At 45.1% G+C, this 15,445-nt stretch overlaps 1 protein-coding gene across 3 annotated transcripts in view; it reads left to right on the top strand.

Annotated features, from left to right (window-relative positions):
• The window catches only part of SGCD (sarcoglycan delta), a 314,160-nt gene that overhangs the window by 208,186 nt on the left and 90,529 nt on the right, over nucleotides 1–15,445 (top strand). For all 3 annotated transcript variants that reach the window (XM_088478958.1, XM_088478959.1, XM_088478957.1), the window contains exons 4-5: nucleotides 3,061–3,148; nucleotides 5,387–5,506. In XM_088478958.1, the coding sequence (XP_088335084.1) occupies nucleotides 3,061–3,148; nucleotides 5,387–5,506 (208 nt within the window). The remainder of the gene's footprint in view (nucleotides 1–3,060; nucleotides 3,149–5,386; nucleotides 5,507–15,445) is intronic.

Here is a 15,445-nt window from a genome sequence, read left to right as displayed (position 1 = left end):
AAATTATAGAAGGCAAGTGTTTCTCCTGCAAAGAAATGCTCTAGATAAATTTGGGGTGCATAAAAATGTCTGGTAGTAGATATTTGGATAATTTTAAGCCACTTTTAAAAATTTGTTAAAAAACACCTGTGATTCTCACCTGCAAGCTTAAAAACTTCTGTCCCATTCAACTTCTGTCCTTTTACCTGTGTAACATCTTGTAGTTATAACCCATTATTCTGCATCTTGCAGAATTTCAATCCAAAAATAACATGTCATTATTGGCCAAATCAAGCTAATTAAAAACTTAAGTGCTTAATTAATAATTAAGGACTGTGGCCCTGATTCAGAGCCGGACGCTCTGAAAGAGCGCTCGCTCTGAATCAGGGCGTTTTTTTAATTTTTTTTTGTGCGGCCTCCTGGCCGCTCACATAGCTGTGGGTGACCACCCACAGCTATAACGAGCGGCCAGGTTGATGGTCGCGATGGTCAAGACCATCGCGACCATCGGGCTTGCGACGAAACCCTTGTGGTAGGGTCTCGTGGCCGCAAGCCCCAGAGAGATTTCGGCTCTAACAGAGCCGGAATCTCTCCACTGACATCACAGATGTGGTGTCAGTGTGGCCGCCCCAAACGACAGGCGTTCTCATGGGAACGCCTCCGTTTGGGCAGCCACCCCCCCGGCCTGCCCACCAAAGGGGGCGAGCTGTCACTCAACATCGACAGCTCGCCCCCTTTGTTCTTTGTTGCGAGACCCGGAGCGACGGAGTGCCCGTTGCTATCCGGGTGTCGCGCATGCGCACGACGGAGCCGGCTCCGGCGTGCGCATGCGCTCTGGGCCACCATCGACCCGGTTGCGAGAGCTCAGTGCTTACGACCGGGTCTGAATCAGGCCCTGTGTCCCAGTGGTTCTAAACTAAGGGCTGATTCAGCTTTGGGAATACAGTGAGATTTAGCACTTAACTGATCATCTTGGTGAAACCATGTTGCACTGCAGGTGGGGCAGAATTAATATGTGCGAGATTTAAGGCGGCAATTCTGCAATTTGCTATCGATTGTGTATAAAAATCTGCAATGTGTGGGCTTCACAGATCGCAGATTGCAACCAAAAAGTGATTGGAATTGTTAAATCAGATTGTCCAACATGTTGGATTTCACAGATCGATTGGGGCTGTAGATTGCTAGTGTGTGGACATGATCAGCAGATTTGCAGACCGTTACTAGTAAAATTATGGGCCTTTCAAGACTGCCAGATCTGTGTTTGCTGAAAAATATCTGCAAATTACTGAAAAAGATCTGTAATGTATGGGCGCATATTGCTAGATTGGGAAATCCTAAGATCGGGCAACAAATCTTCAAATTGTTCAGTTGTGGTTTTCAGATTGCTGATGTATGGGGGCTTTTAGATTTGGGAGGGAGGTGTCCAAACTGACATCTAAATTATAGAGCAATAATAATAAAGCTGTGCAGTATTTGTGGGCTACATGCAAAAGCAGCCAGTATTTACACTACATGCAATATAAAATGTATTTACACCCCTTGCATTGCAACATGGTTTGTCCAGGTACACAGTTAAGTGCTAATTCTCACTCTATTCCCAAAGCTGAATCAGGCCCCAAGTCCCTACATTTGTAGGGATTCATTTTTCCCAATTGTTCACCTACTGAGGAGGTCTCAAATAAAACCCCCGCATTAACTACTATGGAGAATTGAAGCACGTTATTATAATTAAGTAGCTTCAACTTCACGTCTTCCGTAAAAAGTCACATTTACTTCTGTTTACTGGTTATCGCGAATTGATTTGTTTTCCAATTTGCTTTAGGTCTATATGCTGTAGAATAAAATGAAAATTACTTTGAATGCCCATCATAAATAGATGATGAGGGACAATTAAGCAATAATTGTAAGCAGCCTATGCTCAAGACAGGATATATGCCCAGTCCAACTGGTGTTCTGTGTAGTAAAACCTAAATACCTGACTCACTTTCTGTTTACCCATTCAGTTTCCATAGACGGGATGTAAAGCTTTCTACCTAGTATAAAAAATAATATAAAATAGTATATAAAGCTTATGTTACCAGGTCAATCAAATTTGGTCATCCCCTCATAATATATATATTATATATATATTTGGGAGAGAGATGATAATATATGGAGCTATACCAACCTCTCCTGTTAGTTATATTATGTGGAACTTTGTCATATTTAACTGAGTTCTGCGGAATGATATGGGCCTAAATGGTGCCTGATCCATTTTAATAGCCAGAATCATAAATGGTCTAGAGACCTTGGTTTATGAAGATATCTTTCAATGGATTCAGACCACATTATTCAATTAAATATCTGCTCACCAGTAATGATATTAGGCAATGACCTGGTTTTAGGTTTTTTTTTGCAGACATTCTAAGCAATCATGGGGATTTGGATCATTATAAGGGTTCCAAGAAGGCTCAGCTGATATCAGTGCTGGGGATCACAGATCTGTAGATCACCACGTAACATGGGTTCTATAATAGCAACCCTCTGTTTTCCTGCATTTGAGGAAAGGTTTTTCTACTGTACAAATTATTTCATTTGAAGGGCTTGTTCACTTGAGGAAAACCTCTTGTCCTTGTAGCAAAAATAGGAGATTCCAGCTCAACCTCCCCAAATGCCTCAAGTCGGATGACTCATTTGCTTTGTTGAAGACTGGATGGGTTCAAGCCTTTAATATTTGGTAGAATATATTTGTAACATCAATAGATCTAGTCCTGCAACTACTGAAATATAGTTATAGTATTCAAAATATGAGAGGGGAAAAAAATTAAAGGTCATCTTCACTTTTTATAGCCTTACTTTCTTGACACATTCGAGCGTAACCTAAAGAAAAAAGTAGTTTTAGAAATCAAATGTCGGAATTATTCACTTGATGGAAGATGACAGCTGAATTTGGATTGCGTGAGTTAGATGGAATTAGATGGTGCTGCCTCCGGGGTATTTAAATGATTAAACTATGAGCCATTTCCAATGTTTAATGTGATCTTTTGGAACTGTAAATTTTGAGAAGCTAATCTGCTCTCCCTGTTCTTGTCATTGCTGCAGGGGAGTCCGTTATACCTTCAGTCAGATAGAAATGTAACACTCAATATTCTCAACCAGGATATGAAGCCCGTCACTCAGCTGGTCACAGGTAAGGTTAACGTCCTACATTATCCAATGGTTTTAGGTGATATCCACAAAGCCTAAGCTCCCTTTATTCACAATTTTTACAGTTTTGAATTGAATAAATGATTCTGCAGAACTGCTTCAACTTCGTCCGATTATATATATATATATATATATATATATATATATATATACACATCTTTCAACTACATATAAAACTCAGCAGGATAAGGAATTGATAACAATCTTTACAGTACATGTCTGAAATGGAATGGAATTAAAATGGTTTAAAATATTATATATATATATATATATATATATATATATATATATATTGTAAAGATCTAGGCATATATGTTTACTTGTATAGGGGGAGGTGTAGCAAAACCTCTAAAGAGGACATATGGAGAAGGGTCCCATAGGAACCAAACAGCTTCTAGCTATCATTTTAAAGAATTTAAAGATACGGTAAATGATAGCTAGAAGCTAATTGGCTTTTCTGAGAAACATCTTCACTTGACCTCTTTATAAGGTTTGATACATCTCCCTTTAGTGCTAAATATATATATATCACTCACCATTGTTAAATCACTCACAATAATACACATAAATCATGGGGTTTTGGCTCATGAATTGATCAATGCATTTGCGCCTGCAGCCCACATCACGGGACCCAATTTCTCTGCTGGTCCTACACTATTACCCCTTTTACATCAAACAAATAACCCGGGTTATTGCAAGGTCGATCCGGGTTGAGGCTCTGTGTGAACGGCTCCCAACAAAAAAACTCGGGTCGATTTACCGGGCAATCTTACTCTGGTTGAGAGCAGGGTTGAAAACGGATTGTTCCCGGGTCATGAGGCAGTGTAAACGGGTGCTACCCTGCTTATTTGACCCGGCTAGCTCTGAAAGATGCTGATTGGAGCTTCTGGGGCACCGGCAGATGATGTAATTTGTCAGTGCCCTGCAGAGAGAGATGCACATGAAGCCATCACTTGCCTGCCTAACCTCCTGCACCACAGCAGCCTGACCAGCAGCCACAAAAGCAGGCAGGCACACAGCCTGCCATAGCCAGAACTGCAGCCTGCACCACAGCCTGACCAGCAGCCACAAACGCAGGCTGATACACAGCCTGCCACAGCCAGAACAGCAACCTGTAGCAATGCTGTAATCAGTCCCCACCCCTCTCTTTTGTTGCCTTTTGTGACCATCTTTGTCAGACCTTAAAACAGACCATTTTTAATTACTTCTATAGAGAAAAGCAGGGATTACTCAGGTTCAGTGTAAACGGGGCAAACTCGGGAATAACCCGGGGACAGTTGCAGTGTAAACGGGGTCTGAAGCCGAGTTCGACCTGGGATTGACCAGTGTTCAAATTCCAGGGTCGGACCCGGGATTTTATTGTAAAAGGGGTATTAGTCATACTTATGGAAACCAGGTAGCTACTATCACAGAGTTTAAACTGAAAAATATTAACTGGTTTAAAGCTCATCTGCCTATGTTTGGTGACTGTCTTACCGTTTAAAAGCCATAAGTTAGTTGGCGGGTGAGCTTTAAACCAGTTAACATTTTTTTAGTTTAAACTCTGTGATAGAAAGCTACCAGGTTTCCATAAGTATGACAGATAGTGTAGGACCTGCAGAGAAATGGGGTCCCATGATGTGGGCTGCAGGCTTAAGTGCATTAATCTATTCATGAACCAAAACCCCATTATTTATGTATGATTGTTAGTGATCTAACAATGGTGAGTGCTGAGTTTTCTGTTTTTATTTATTTAAGCAATGTGATAACAAGCCATTTGCATCCCAGGCCTGGGAATGGCGAGTGCAGATTTGCACCCCTAATCTGGGAGTGGTGAGTGCAGTGGATTTCTGACTATATATATATACTGTGTGTACATATATATATATATATATATATATATATATATATATAGTATAAATTGGACGTTAAGGTTGCAGCCAACGATCTCCAACCCAAGGATTTCACACCAGTGGTGTCATAACTGTAAAGGTCTGAATGATAACTTTTGTTATACTGATGTTCTTTAAAATGTATTGATTTGATATTGACATGCTTTTAAAATGTAGGCCACTGTAACACTTTGGAGAAGGGTAGATAAAATTGCACATGCATTTGTAGTCTGTTTTACTATAATTATAAGAAACTAAATAGCAATGGAACATACGTTTTTTTTGCAATTTTCAGATATATAAAGTGAGTTCAGACTCATTGTGTGATACTATTTGGCTTTACCTTACAGCGGCGGAGGGTATTCAGGCACGAGGGAATAGTCTGGAGGTGATGTCAAACGACGGGAAGCTCCTTTTCTCAGCAAACGATAAGGAAGTGGTGGTTGGAGCAGAGAGATTGCGAGTTTTAGGTACTTTTCTTCATTTACAGTTACAATCTATCATTCCAAAGACAGTTTCTTCATATTGGATCTCATTGGAAATTTGGACAAATTCAGCTAAAGGGTGTAAATTTGCACCTGGTCAAATTATGTTGCGATGCAAGAACAGCAGTGTGATACTGGACGGGTAGCAGTAAGATTTAATTTACCGTCAGACTGGGGAAAATTTACAGGCATTATCATTATTATTATTATTATTATTAGTCTTTATTTATATGGCGCCTTACAAAGTACAAACAGTGTGAACAAAACCAGGAACGAAAGTGACCTAAAATACAGAACATCGCAGAACAGGACATCGTTTATAAACATTGCTGCAGCCATAATGCTCAAATAGGGAGCAGATCAGCAGAACCCAAAGGTTGGATGCCGTTGTAAGCAGTGGGGAATATATGGTGGTAGATCTAAGGGAAGGAAAAGCATATGAGGGAAGAGGCCCCTGCTCATGAGGGCTTACAATCTAAAGGGGGTGGGGGCAGACAGGGGTGACACAGATTGGAGAGACGGTGAGTGAGGAGCGTAGGGCAGTGGGTTAGGATGAGAGCATTTGAAATTTTGTTGACTGAAGGGGAGTTTGATAGGGTGATCGTACCAGAGGTGGGGAGCAGCATGGGCAAAATCTTGGAAGCGAGAGTGGGAGGAAGTAGTCAGCTGGGAGGGAGAGGTGGCATTTATGGATGGAGCGAAGTGGGCGGGCTGGAGTGTGAACAAAGATGAGATCAGTGATGTATATAGTAGATGATTTGGTGAGGGCTTTGTAAGTTATTTTGAGAAGTTTGAATTGGGTTCTGAAGAGGAAGGGGAGCCGTGAAGGGCTTGTAGGAGAGGGAAGGCAGATCTCGTGTGTTTGGAGAAGAAGAGCCTGGCAGCAGCATTGAGGATAGATCGTAGCAGAGACAGGTGGGAGTTAGAGGAGGTTGCAATAGACCAGTCTGGAGATGATCAGTGAGTGGACGTGGGTATTTGTTGCCTCCAGGATAAGAAAAGGTCTAATCCTAGAGATATATTTAAGTTGGGAACTGCAGGACTATGAGAGGTACTGGATGTGTGGTTTCAAGGAAAGTGCGGAGTCAAGGATGACCACAAGACAGCGCACTTGCAGGCTAGAGGAGATGATGGTAGTGTCAATAATTAAAGAAATTGTGGGAGGTGAGGGTATTCTAGAGGGAGGGAAGATTATCATCTCAGTCTAGGGCATGTTAACTTTAAGAAAGCACTGGGACATCCAAGAGAAAATAGCAGAGAGACAGTTGGAGATACGAGTGAGGCGAGAGGGGGAAAGGTCAGGGGAGAAGAGATAGATCTGAGTTTCATAAGCATAGAGATGATATTGGAGGCCGAAAGAACTTATGAGCTCACCTACTGTAAAGAGGAAGTATAGAGGGAGATATGAAAAGTCCAAGAACAGAACCTTGGGGGGCACTTACTGGCAGAGGAAGTGTGGGAGGGGGAGTCAGAGAGGTAGAAGGAAAGCAATGAGAGGGCAGTATCACGCAGACCAAGGGAGTGTAGGATTTGCAGGAGGACAGGATGGCCACAGTGTCGAAAGCAGCAGACAGGTGAAGGACAATGAGCAGAGAGTAGTGGCCCTTGGATTTGGCAGCAAGGAAGTCATTGGTAACTTTAGTGAGGGCAGTTTCTGTGGAGAGGAGGAAAGCCAGACTGAAATGAGTCCAGCAGGGATCAGGACGAAAGAAAGGCGGTGAGGCAGCTCAAGGAGTTTGGAGGCAGAGGGGAGAGATGGGTAGACAACTAGAAAGAGCATCACGATCAAGGTTGAATTTTTAAGAATTGAGGAGACATGGGCATGTTTGAAGTCAGAGGGGACAGTGGCCCTGATTCAGACCCGCTCGCTGCCGCAGGCAGCTCGCAGGGTCTGTGGGCGTTTTATTTTTCTCCTGCTGCTCGCAAAGCTGTGGGAGACCTCAGGGGGGCGTGGTGCGGCTGTCGCAGAGGATGAAGTTGTAAGTGTCAACATAGGTTGCAGCACTTGGGAGGAGATAGGGGTCTTGAAATAAGACTGTTTAGAGAGGGAAAGGGCAGCACTGTAGGTTGAAAGCATAAATTTTAAATGATCGCTTTAGCTCCTGTCTCTGCATGTGTTGTTAGTAGATTCATAGATCCAATAATTTGCAAATATGCCTCATAGAGTCCTAACTGTTGACACTTTCCTGCAGAATATTGAATCCTTAAGTACATTAAACATGGGGGGGGGGGCAAAGCATTTTTAATTTTTTTACTAATGGCTGTTATTTATTCACTTTACACACTGATCATGCATTTAGGTCAACCACAATTTATTATATTAACAGTTATTTATATAGCGCTCAGAGAATATTTGGCCACTCACATCAGTCACATTGCCCCAGTGGAGCTTACAATCTATATTCCCTAGCACAGGGGTGGCGAACCTTTATTCTGCCGAGGGCCATTTTGATATATATAACATTATTCGTGGGCCTGGTGTAGGCCACGCCCCATCCGTGTAATGTCACACGGAGGGGGGCGATGCCACAATCGCCGGAGATTACAGAAATGCCCGGAGCATCCTCAGGATGCTGTAAGGGCAGCGGTGTGACCATCTGAAGCATCCTAAGGATGCTCCAGGCGGCACTGCTGCATAGATTCTGGCTGCAGGGTGCCATTCTATGCACCCTGCTAGCCAGATGAGGCTAGCAGAAAAAAGCTCCAAGGGCCAGACCAAATGATTCCGTGGGCCTTCTACGGCTCCCAGCCCTGAGGTTCCCCATCCCTGCCCTAGCACATGCACACATACATACATACATACATGCATACTAGATTATTTGTTGGGAGCAAAATAACTTACCAGTATATTTTTGGAGTGTGGAAGGAAACCTGAATATCCGAAGGAAACCCACGCAAGCACGGGGAGAATATACAAACTCCACACAGTTAGTGGCTTGGTGAGAATCGAACCCACGGCCTCAGTGCTGTGAGGCAGTAATGGTAAGATTATACCATCCATGCTGCCCACAATAAATTCAGGATTACTATTCCAGATCAATTCTTGTGATTCTGCTAAAACCAAGAAATGCATTTGGGCAGCGACATTAACAGACAGGGGCGTTGGAACAAATTATGATGGGGGAACAACATAAAATCGTTCCTGCTGCCCCCCCCCCTCTCTCTTACCTGTTGGCATTGCTGGAGGGGTGGCTGCAGACGGTCAGGGGCTGTGCTTTATAGTAATAGGCTACAAAGCCAGTGGCGTAAATTCATTCCAGACACCCGGAGGCAAGTTATAATTTGGTGCCCCCCTGTCACAGCCGCTGACACTGTAATGTAGCAATTCGCATGTAGACAGGCTATAGATAGATGAAGGCAGCAGCTGATGGTCTGACATGGAGCTCTCCACTAGTGTATGGTGGCTTCTCAGGTGCTGGGAAGGGCCATGAGGGTACACTCCGGGTACATAGTTACAGCCCTTAGTGGGGTAAATATGTTGTGGGCAATGGAGGAGGTGCCCCTTCAGAGCTGTAGCCCGGCGGCAGGCGCCTCCATTGTCTCCCATAGTTCTGCCCTTGTACACAGCCCCTGCACTGCACAGATGAGGTGCAGTCTTTTAATGTAAAGGCCGCACACTACACCTCCTCCTCCAGACAGTGCAGTGCCGTGCAGACTATTGCTATAAAGAACAGCCCCTGACCGTCCGCGGTGCGAAGAACAGCCCCTGACCGTCCGAGGTGCGCCTTTCAAATGTTTTTTTTTCGGGGGGGGGAGGGGCGAGCAGCCCCCTTTCTGATGCCCCTGTTAACAAATCAGCAGAGAGATTGCCATTGCTGTTCCCCCAGCATCCAAATAGTTTCCATTACAAATTTTTAATTCCTTGTTTCTTTCTGCTGAAAAGTAGAAGTGTGAGAATCTATGGCAGGCGTTGGATGTCACTGGTCAGGTCAGACATTTACAGGATACATGTGTCATCTAAATGTAAAAAAATAAGGATTTGATGTTAGGTTACTGAGAATATCTAACACAGCAAGCCAGCTAGGTATTTGTTTCCATTATAAAATTGATCCGTATGATCTTCTTATGTCCTCAATTCCACAAAAGACGGACTTATCATTTAATAGAGAATGTGTGTACAGTGCCCCTTGCCCAGAGTTTTGCCTCTTGTAGTCATGGCAACAGGCAACTTGGCATTAAATACAGTAGTTATCCGGTGCGTGATATGCCTTTAACTGGAACCAGATCACAGTTCCTTGTAGCTGAAGTTCAGTCCTTTTGCAACCCTTGAGAATCTACTTCAAGTTCCCTTAAATTACACAGAGAGATAGAGGTGTATACAGCAGGTTGTCAGTGTGATTGAATTCCCACAACGGTGGCTTCTCTGCTAAAATGACAATTTGAAAAGGAATCTCTTAATTCAAATCTTATCACTCACTCTCTGTATGACAAACTATTTCCAGGAATAACTGGCTGTCAGCTCTTTGGAGATTTGATAAACAAAACAAGTCTATTAATAATAAAAATAGTAGTTTTGATGGATCAAAAAAAAAAAAGCTTTCATATATATTGTTGCAAGAAGCACCGCTGATAATGATAATACATATATATAGCTATACATATAATTACTGTGTTTAAGCAGAAGCAAGTCAATCTGACTATGCAAAATGTGTCGTCCTATAGTTAAGGATGTCACGTTTATTCTATTCTCCATTCCCCCCCCCCATCTTGGACACTCCGTTGCCAAAATTGTGATGGTTGGGAGGTATGCTAAAGGAAAGGTCTCAAAGGAAAGAGGCGTGGTCCCAATTCAAAGTGCACCACACAGTAGCACAATCTTATTCACATTACACCGCACATAGGCCCTGATTCAGACCCGGTCGCAAGCGCTGAGCGCTCGCAACCGGGTCGATGGTGGCCCACAGCGCATGCGCACGATGGAGCCGGCTCCGTCGTGCGCATGCGCGAGACCCAGCTAGCGACGGGCAATCCGTCGCCCCGGGTCTCGCACCAAAGGGGACGAGTTGTCGATGTTGAGTGACAGCTAGCCGCCTTTGGTGGGCGGCCCGGTGGGGGGTGGCTGCCCAAACGGAGGCATTCCCATGAGAACACTTGCCGTTTGGGGGCGGCCCCACTGACATCACGAGTGATGTCAGTGGAGAGATTCCGGCTCTGTTAAAGCCGAAATCTCTCTGGGGCTTGCGGCCACGAGACCCTACCACAAGGGTCTCGTCGCAAGCCCTATGGCCGCTCCATAAAAAAAAAAAAGGCGCCCTGATTCAGAACGAGCGCTTTTTCAGAGCGTCCGGCTCTGAATCAGGGCCATAGTGCCCCTGATTCACATTACACCACATAGTAGTGTCCCAACATTAGTGCCCCTTATACACAATGCCCACAGTAGTAGTGCCCCTAATGCAATGCCCACACTAATAGTGCCCCTAGTACAATTCCCACAGTAGTAGTGACCCTTGTACAATGCCTACAGCAGTAGTGGCACTTACACATAATGCCCACAGCAGTGGTACCCCTTATGCAGTGCAACCAGTAGTGGTGCCCCTTCTGTAATGCCCCATTAGTAGTGCCCCTAGTAGCAATGCCCTGTAGTAGTGCCCTCTGCAGTAGTGCCCCCAGGGGTAGTTCCCCTGTATTAGTGCCCCCAAAAGTAATGCTCCCTGTATTAGTGCCCCCAGTAGTAATTCCCCCAGTAGTAAGCCCCCAGTAGTAGTCTCCCCAATAGTAATGCCCCTGTAATAGTGCCCCCAGTAGTAATGCCCCCTGTAAAATTGCCCCCAGTAGTAAGGCCCCTGTAATAGTGCATCCAGTAGTAATGCTCCCTGTAACAGTGCCCCCAGTAGTAATGCCCCAAGTAGTTAGCCCCCAATAGTAATGCCCCCTGTAAAATTGCTCCCAGTAGTAATGCCCCCTGTAAAAGTACCCCCAGTAGTAAGGCCCCTGTAATAGTGCCCCCTGTAAGAGTGCCGCGCACACACAAAAAAAACAAATAACAGAATACTTACCTTACCCCCCAATCCTGCGTCTGCTGCTGTCCGCCGCACCTCGGAACTATGGGAGAGACGTCATGACGAATTTTGGGTCGAAAAAAAAATAAAAGTAGTGGAAAATGGGTTTAAAGTAGTGGGCCTGGTATTTTGAAGGGCTGTATGGATGGGACAGGTGTTTTAAACATTGGAGGAGGCTGCAGCAGGTGTATTTTTAACCATTTTTAAGTGCACTTTATAGACACAAATATATACTTGCAGTCTTGCACCCATTTTAATGCACCCCCAATTTACATCCAGCAGTTCTTTTCTCCAAAAAATATTGCTTTAGGATTTGGCGGAAAATGGGAGCCCGCATTGCTGTAATAGGCAAAAATATCATACCAAAACCGGTACGATAAATTCACTGCTGATAATTTATCGAATTATCGCAGCTACTTGAATCCAGCCCAATATGTTAAAAATCCCCGACTCGCCAATTCCAATTGTATTTGGGTCGAAATTGGCAAATCAAGATTTTCCAACATTTTGGATTTTGCAAATTACCTTCATTCAGTGGTGAGTGTCCATGGCGTGTAATTGTGTCCAATTTTTTTAGGGTTTACTGCCCTTGTATTAAGAAGAAGAAGAATTAAGAATTACATTTTATTTTCTTGCTATTGTGGAATTATATGTCCAATCATGCACTGGTAACCATTGGTTTAGCCAGCACCAGCACGCCCTTCCGGTCAGTGGCTTCCAGTAGTTTCTAAATAGTTTGGACAAAAAACAGTTTTGCACCCAACTTTCCTGCTAACCAAATCCCAAATATTTTGCATGAGGTCTGATGAGCAGGTACATTTGTTCGAATTAATGTTCCTCGTAGTGTTAACTGAACTTTGGTCGGTCTCCTAACCCACAATGTTTCTTCAAACCTTCCCTAAAGATCTTAGGGTCTTGTTTATAACTGATTAAAGTGGGGTCGTACAGAGTTGTGTGTTCTGGTATTACTCATTTAGTATTAATGTTGTACCTAGGTGTTGACAGACTGTAACCCTTCTGCTGCTCTGCACAACCACATCAACCTCGGTGAGCCCTTTTATCAATTGATTGTTTCCGACCACAGGACACATTATTTGGGTTGTTGCTCCTTCTTGGATATAACCATGACACCGTTGTGCATAGAAACCCCAGCAGTGTCATTCTTGATAGCAGCCCGACCGAACTCTCTACCAGCTGTAAATAGCTTCTCCTAATCATATGATGGAATCCCTGATTGAGCAGTCAATTGCTTGTGGAGCAGGTATACAGTACCTCATAATATTGCCGCATAGTGCAATTGTTCTCTAAATATCTTATGTGTGCAATTATGTAGGGCCGGATTAAGGCTTGTGGGGGCCCCAGGGCAACTAGGTTGCGGGGGCCCCCTTCAAGCCACATAGCGCTGAGCCCAGCCCAGCCGTGCCCCCAGTAGCAGTGCTCCCAGGAGTACCCCTAGTAGTGATCCCCCCTCTATGCTGTGTCCCCCAGTAGTGGTCCCAGCAGTGTGCAGTGCCCCCAGTGTTATCCCCAGCAGTGCCCCTAGCAGTACCCCCCCTCTATACAGTGTCCCCTAGTAGTGGTCCCAGCAGTGTGCGGTGCCCCCAGTAGTACCCCCAGCAGTGCCCTTAGGAGTAGTCCCCCCCAGCAGTGCCCTTAGGAATAGTCGTCCCCCCCAACAGTGACCTTAGGAATAGTCCCCCCCCCAGCAGTGCCCTTAGGAATAGTCACTCACCCCCCCCCCCCCAGCAATGCCCTTAGGAATAGTCACTCACTCCCCCCAGCAATGCCCTTAGGAATAGTCACTCACCCCCCCCCAGCAATGCCCTTAGGAATAGTCACTCACCCCACCCCACAGACAAATACAGGAAAAAAAACAATCTCCACTTACCTTAATCTCCGTTCCGGCATCTGCTCCTCCATCCAGCGTCCTCCCGGGCCGGCCCGCTCTGCATGATGGGAGGGACGTCGACGTCTCTCCCATCAGCCACTGCGGGAGCCGGGAGACGGACGCTCCGGCAGTGGGCCGCGACGCAGCAGCCGATGAGTCTGTCTGACTCTCATCGGCTGCTAAAACAAACACACAGCTGCCGGCGCCGGCGGCTGTGTGTTTGTGCTGTGTAGTGCGGACGGCACTTATGTGCCGTCCGCACTACCGCCCTGCCCCAAGCTGATGCAGCAGCACTGACTGTGCTGCTGCATGCAGCTGCAGAGCGCCCTCCTCCCTGGAACAGGTGCCGCCGGCACCTGTTCTCGGCAGGGTCACATTGACCCTGTGTGGGGGCCCTCTGTGTGTGGGGGCCCAGGGACGACCGCCCCTGTCGCCCCCCCTTAATCCGGCCCTGCAATTATGTATATGTTAGGGTTTTTATACTATAATAAAACACACATATCTAAAACAATAACTTTATATAAACTCCTGAGACCAGCAAAGTTCAGTACAGCCATGGACAAAAAATTTTGAGAATGACACAAGTATTGGTTTTCACAAAGTTTTCTGCTTCGGTGTTTTTAGACCTTTTTGTCAGACGTTACTATGGTATACTGAAGAAAAAATTACAAGCATTTCATAAGTGTCAAAGGCTTTTATTGACAATTACATTGTTTATGCAAAGAGTCAATATTTGCAGTGTTGACCCTTCTTTTTCAAGACCTCTCTTCAAGAGTTTGTCAGAATTTGTGGGTTTTTGTTTGTCCACCCGCCTCTTGAGGATTGACCCCAAGTTCTCAATGGCTGGGAAGTTTCCTGGCCATGGACCCAAAATTTCGATGTTTTGTTCCTCGTGCCACTTAGTTATCACTTTTTCCTTATGGCAAGGTGCTCCATCATGCTGGAAAAGGCATTGTTCATCACCAAACTGTTCTTGGATGGTTGGGAGAAGTTGCTCTTGGAGGATGTTTTGGTACCATTCTTTATTCATGACTATGTTCTTAGGCAAAATTGTAAGTGAGCCCACTCCCTTGGCTGAGAAGCAACCCACACATGAATGGTCTCAGGATGCTTTACTGTTGGCATGACACAGGACTGATGGTAGCGCTCACCTTTCCTTCTCCAGACAAGTGTTTTTTCAGATGCCCCAAACAATCTGAAAGGGGATTCATCAGAGAAAATAATTTTACCCTAAGTCCTCAGCAGTACAATCTCTGTACCTTTTGCAGAATATCAGTCTGTCTCTGATGTTTTTCATGGAGAGAAGTGGCTTCTTTGCTTCCCTTCTTAACACCAGGCCATCCTCCAAAAGTCTTCGCCTCATTGTGCGTGAAGAGGCACTCACACTTGCCTGCTGCCATTCCAGAGCAAGCTCTGCACTGGTGGTGCCCCGATCCCGCAGCTGAATCAACTTTAGGAGACGTCCTATCGCTTGCTGGACGTTCTTGGGCGCCCTGAAGCCTTCTTCACAACTATCGAACCTCTCTCCTTGAAGTTCTTGATGATACAATAAATGGTTAATTTAGGTGCAAATCTTACTAGCAGCAAAATCCTTGCCTATGAAGCCCTTTTTCTGCAAAGCAATGATGACTGCACGTGTTCCTTGCAGGTAACCATGGTTAACAGAGGAAGAACAATGAGTTCAAGCTCCACCCTCCTTTTAAAGCTTCCAGTCTGTTATTCTAACTCAATCAGCATGACAGAGTGATCTCCAGCCTTGTCCACATCAACACTCTCACCTGTGTTAAAGAGAGAATCACTGACATGATGTCAGCTGGTCCTTTTGTGGCAGGGCTGAAATGCAGTGGAAATGTTGTTATGGGATTAAGGGCCTGATTCAGAACCGCTCGTAAGCGGCCGCTCGTTCGCTCCGAGTGACGTTCGCACAACTGCGCATGCGTATGGGTCGTAATGCGCATGCGCCAACCAGTCAGTGCGATCGGAAATCGAGCGCTCGCTAAATAGCGAGTGCCTGCTAATTTGAGTGACAGGATGAGG

Source organism: Taudactylus pleione, unplaced genomic scaffold (genome assembly GCF_031769625.1).
Source record: "Taudactylus pleione unplaced genomic scaffold, aTauple2 ptg000225l, whole genome shotgun sequence".
Classification (NCBI taxonomy): Eukaryota; Metazoa; Chordata; class Amphibia; order Anura; family Myobatrachidae; genus Taudactylus; species Taudactylus pleione.
Note: the sequence above shows the minus strand (reverse complement) of the source record. Positions and strands in the feature narration are given on the sequence as shown.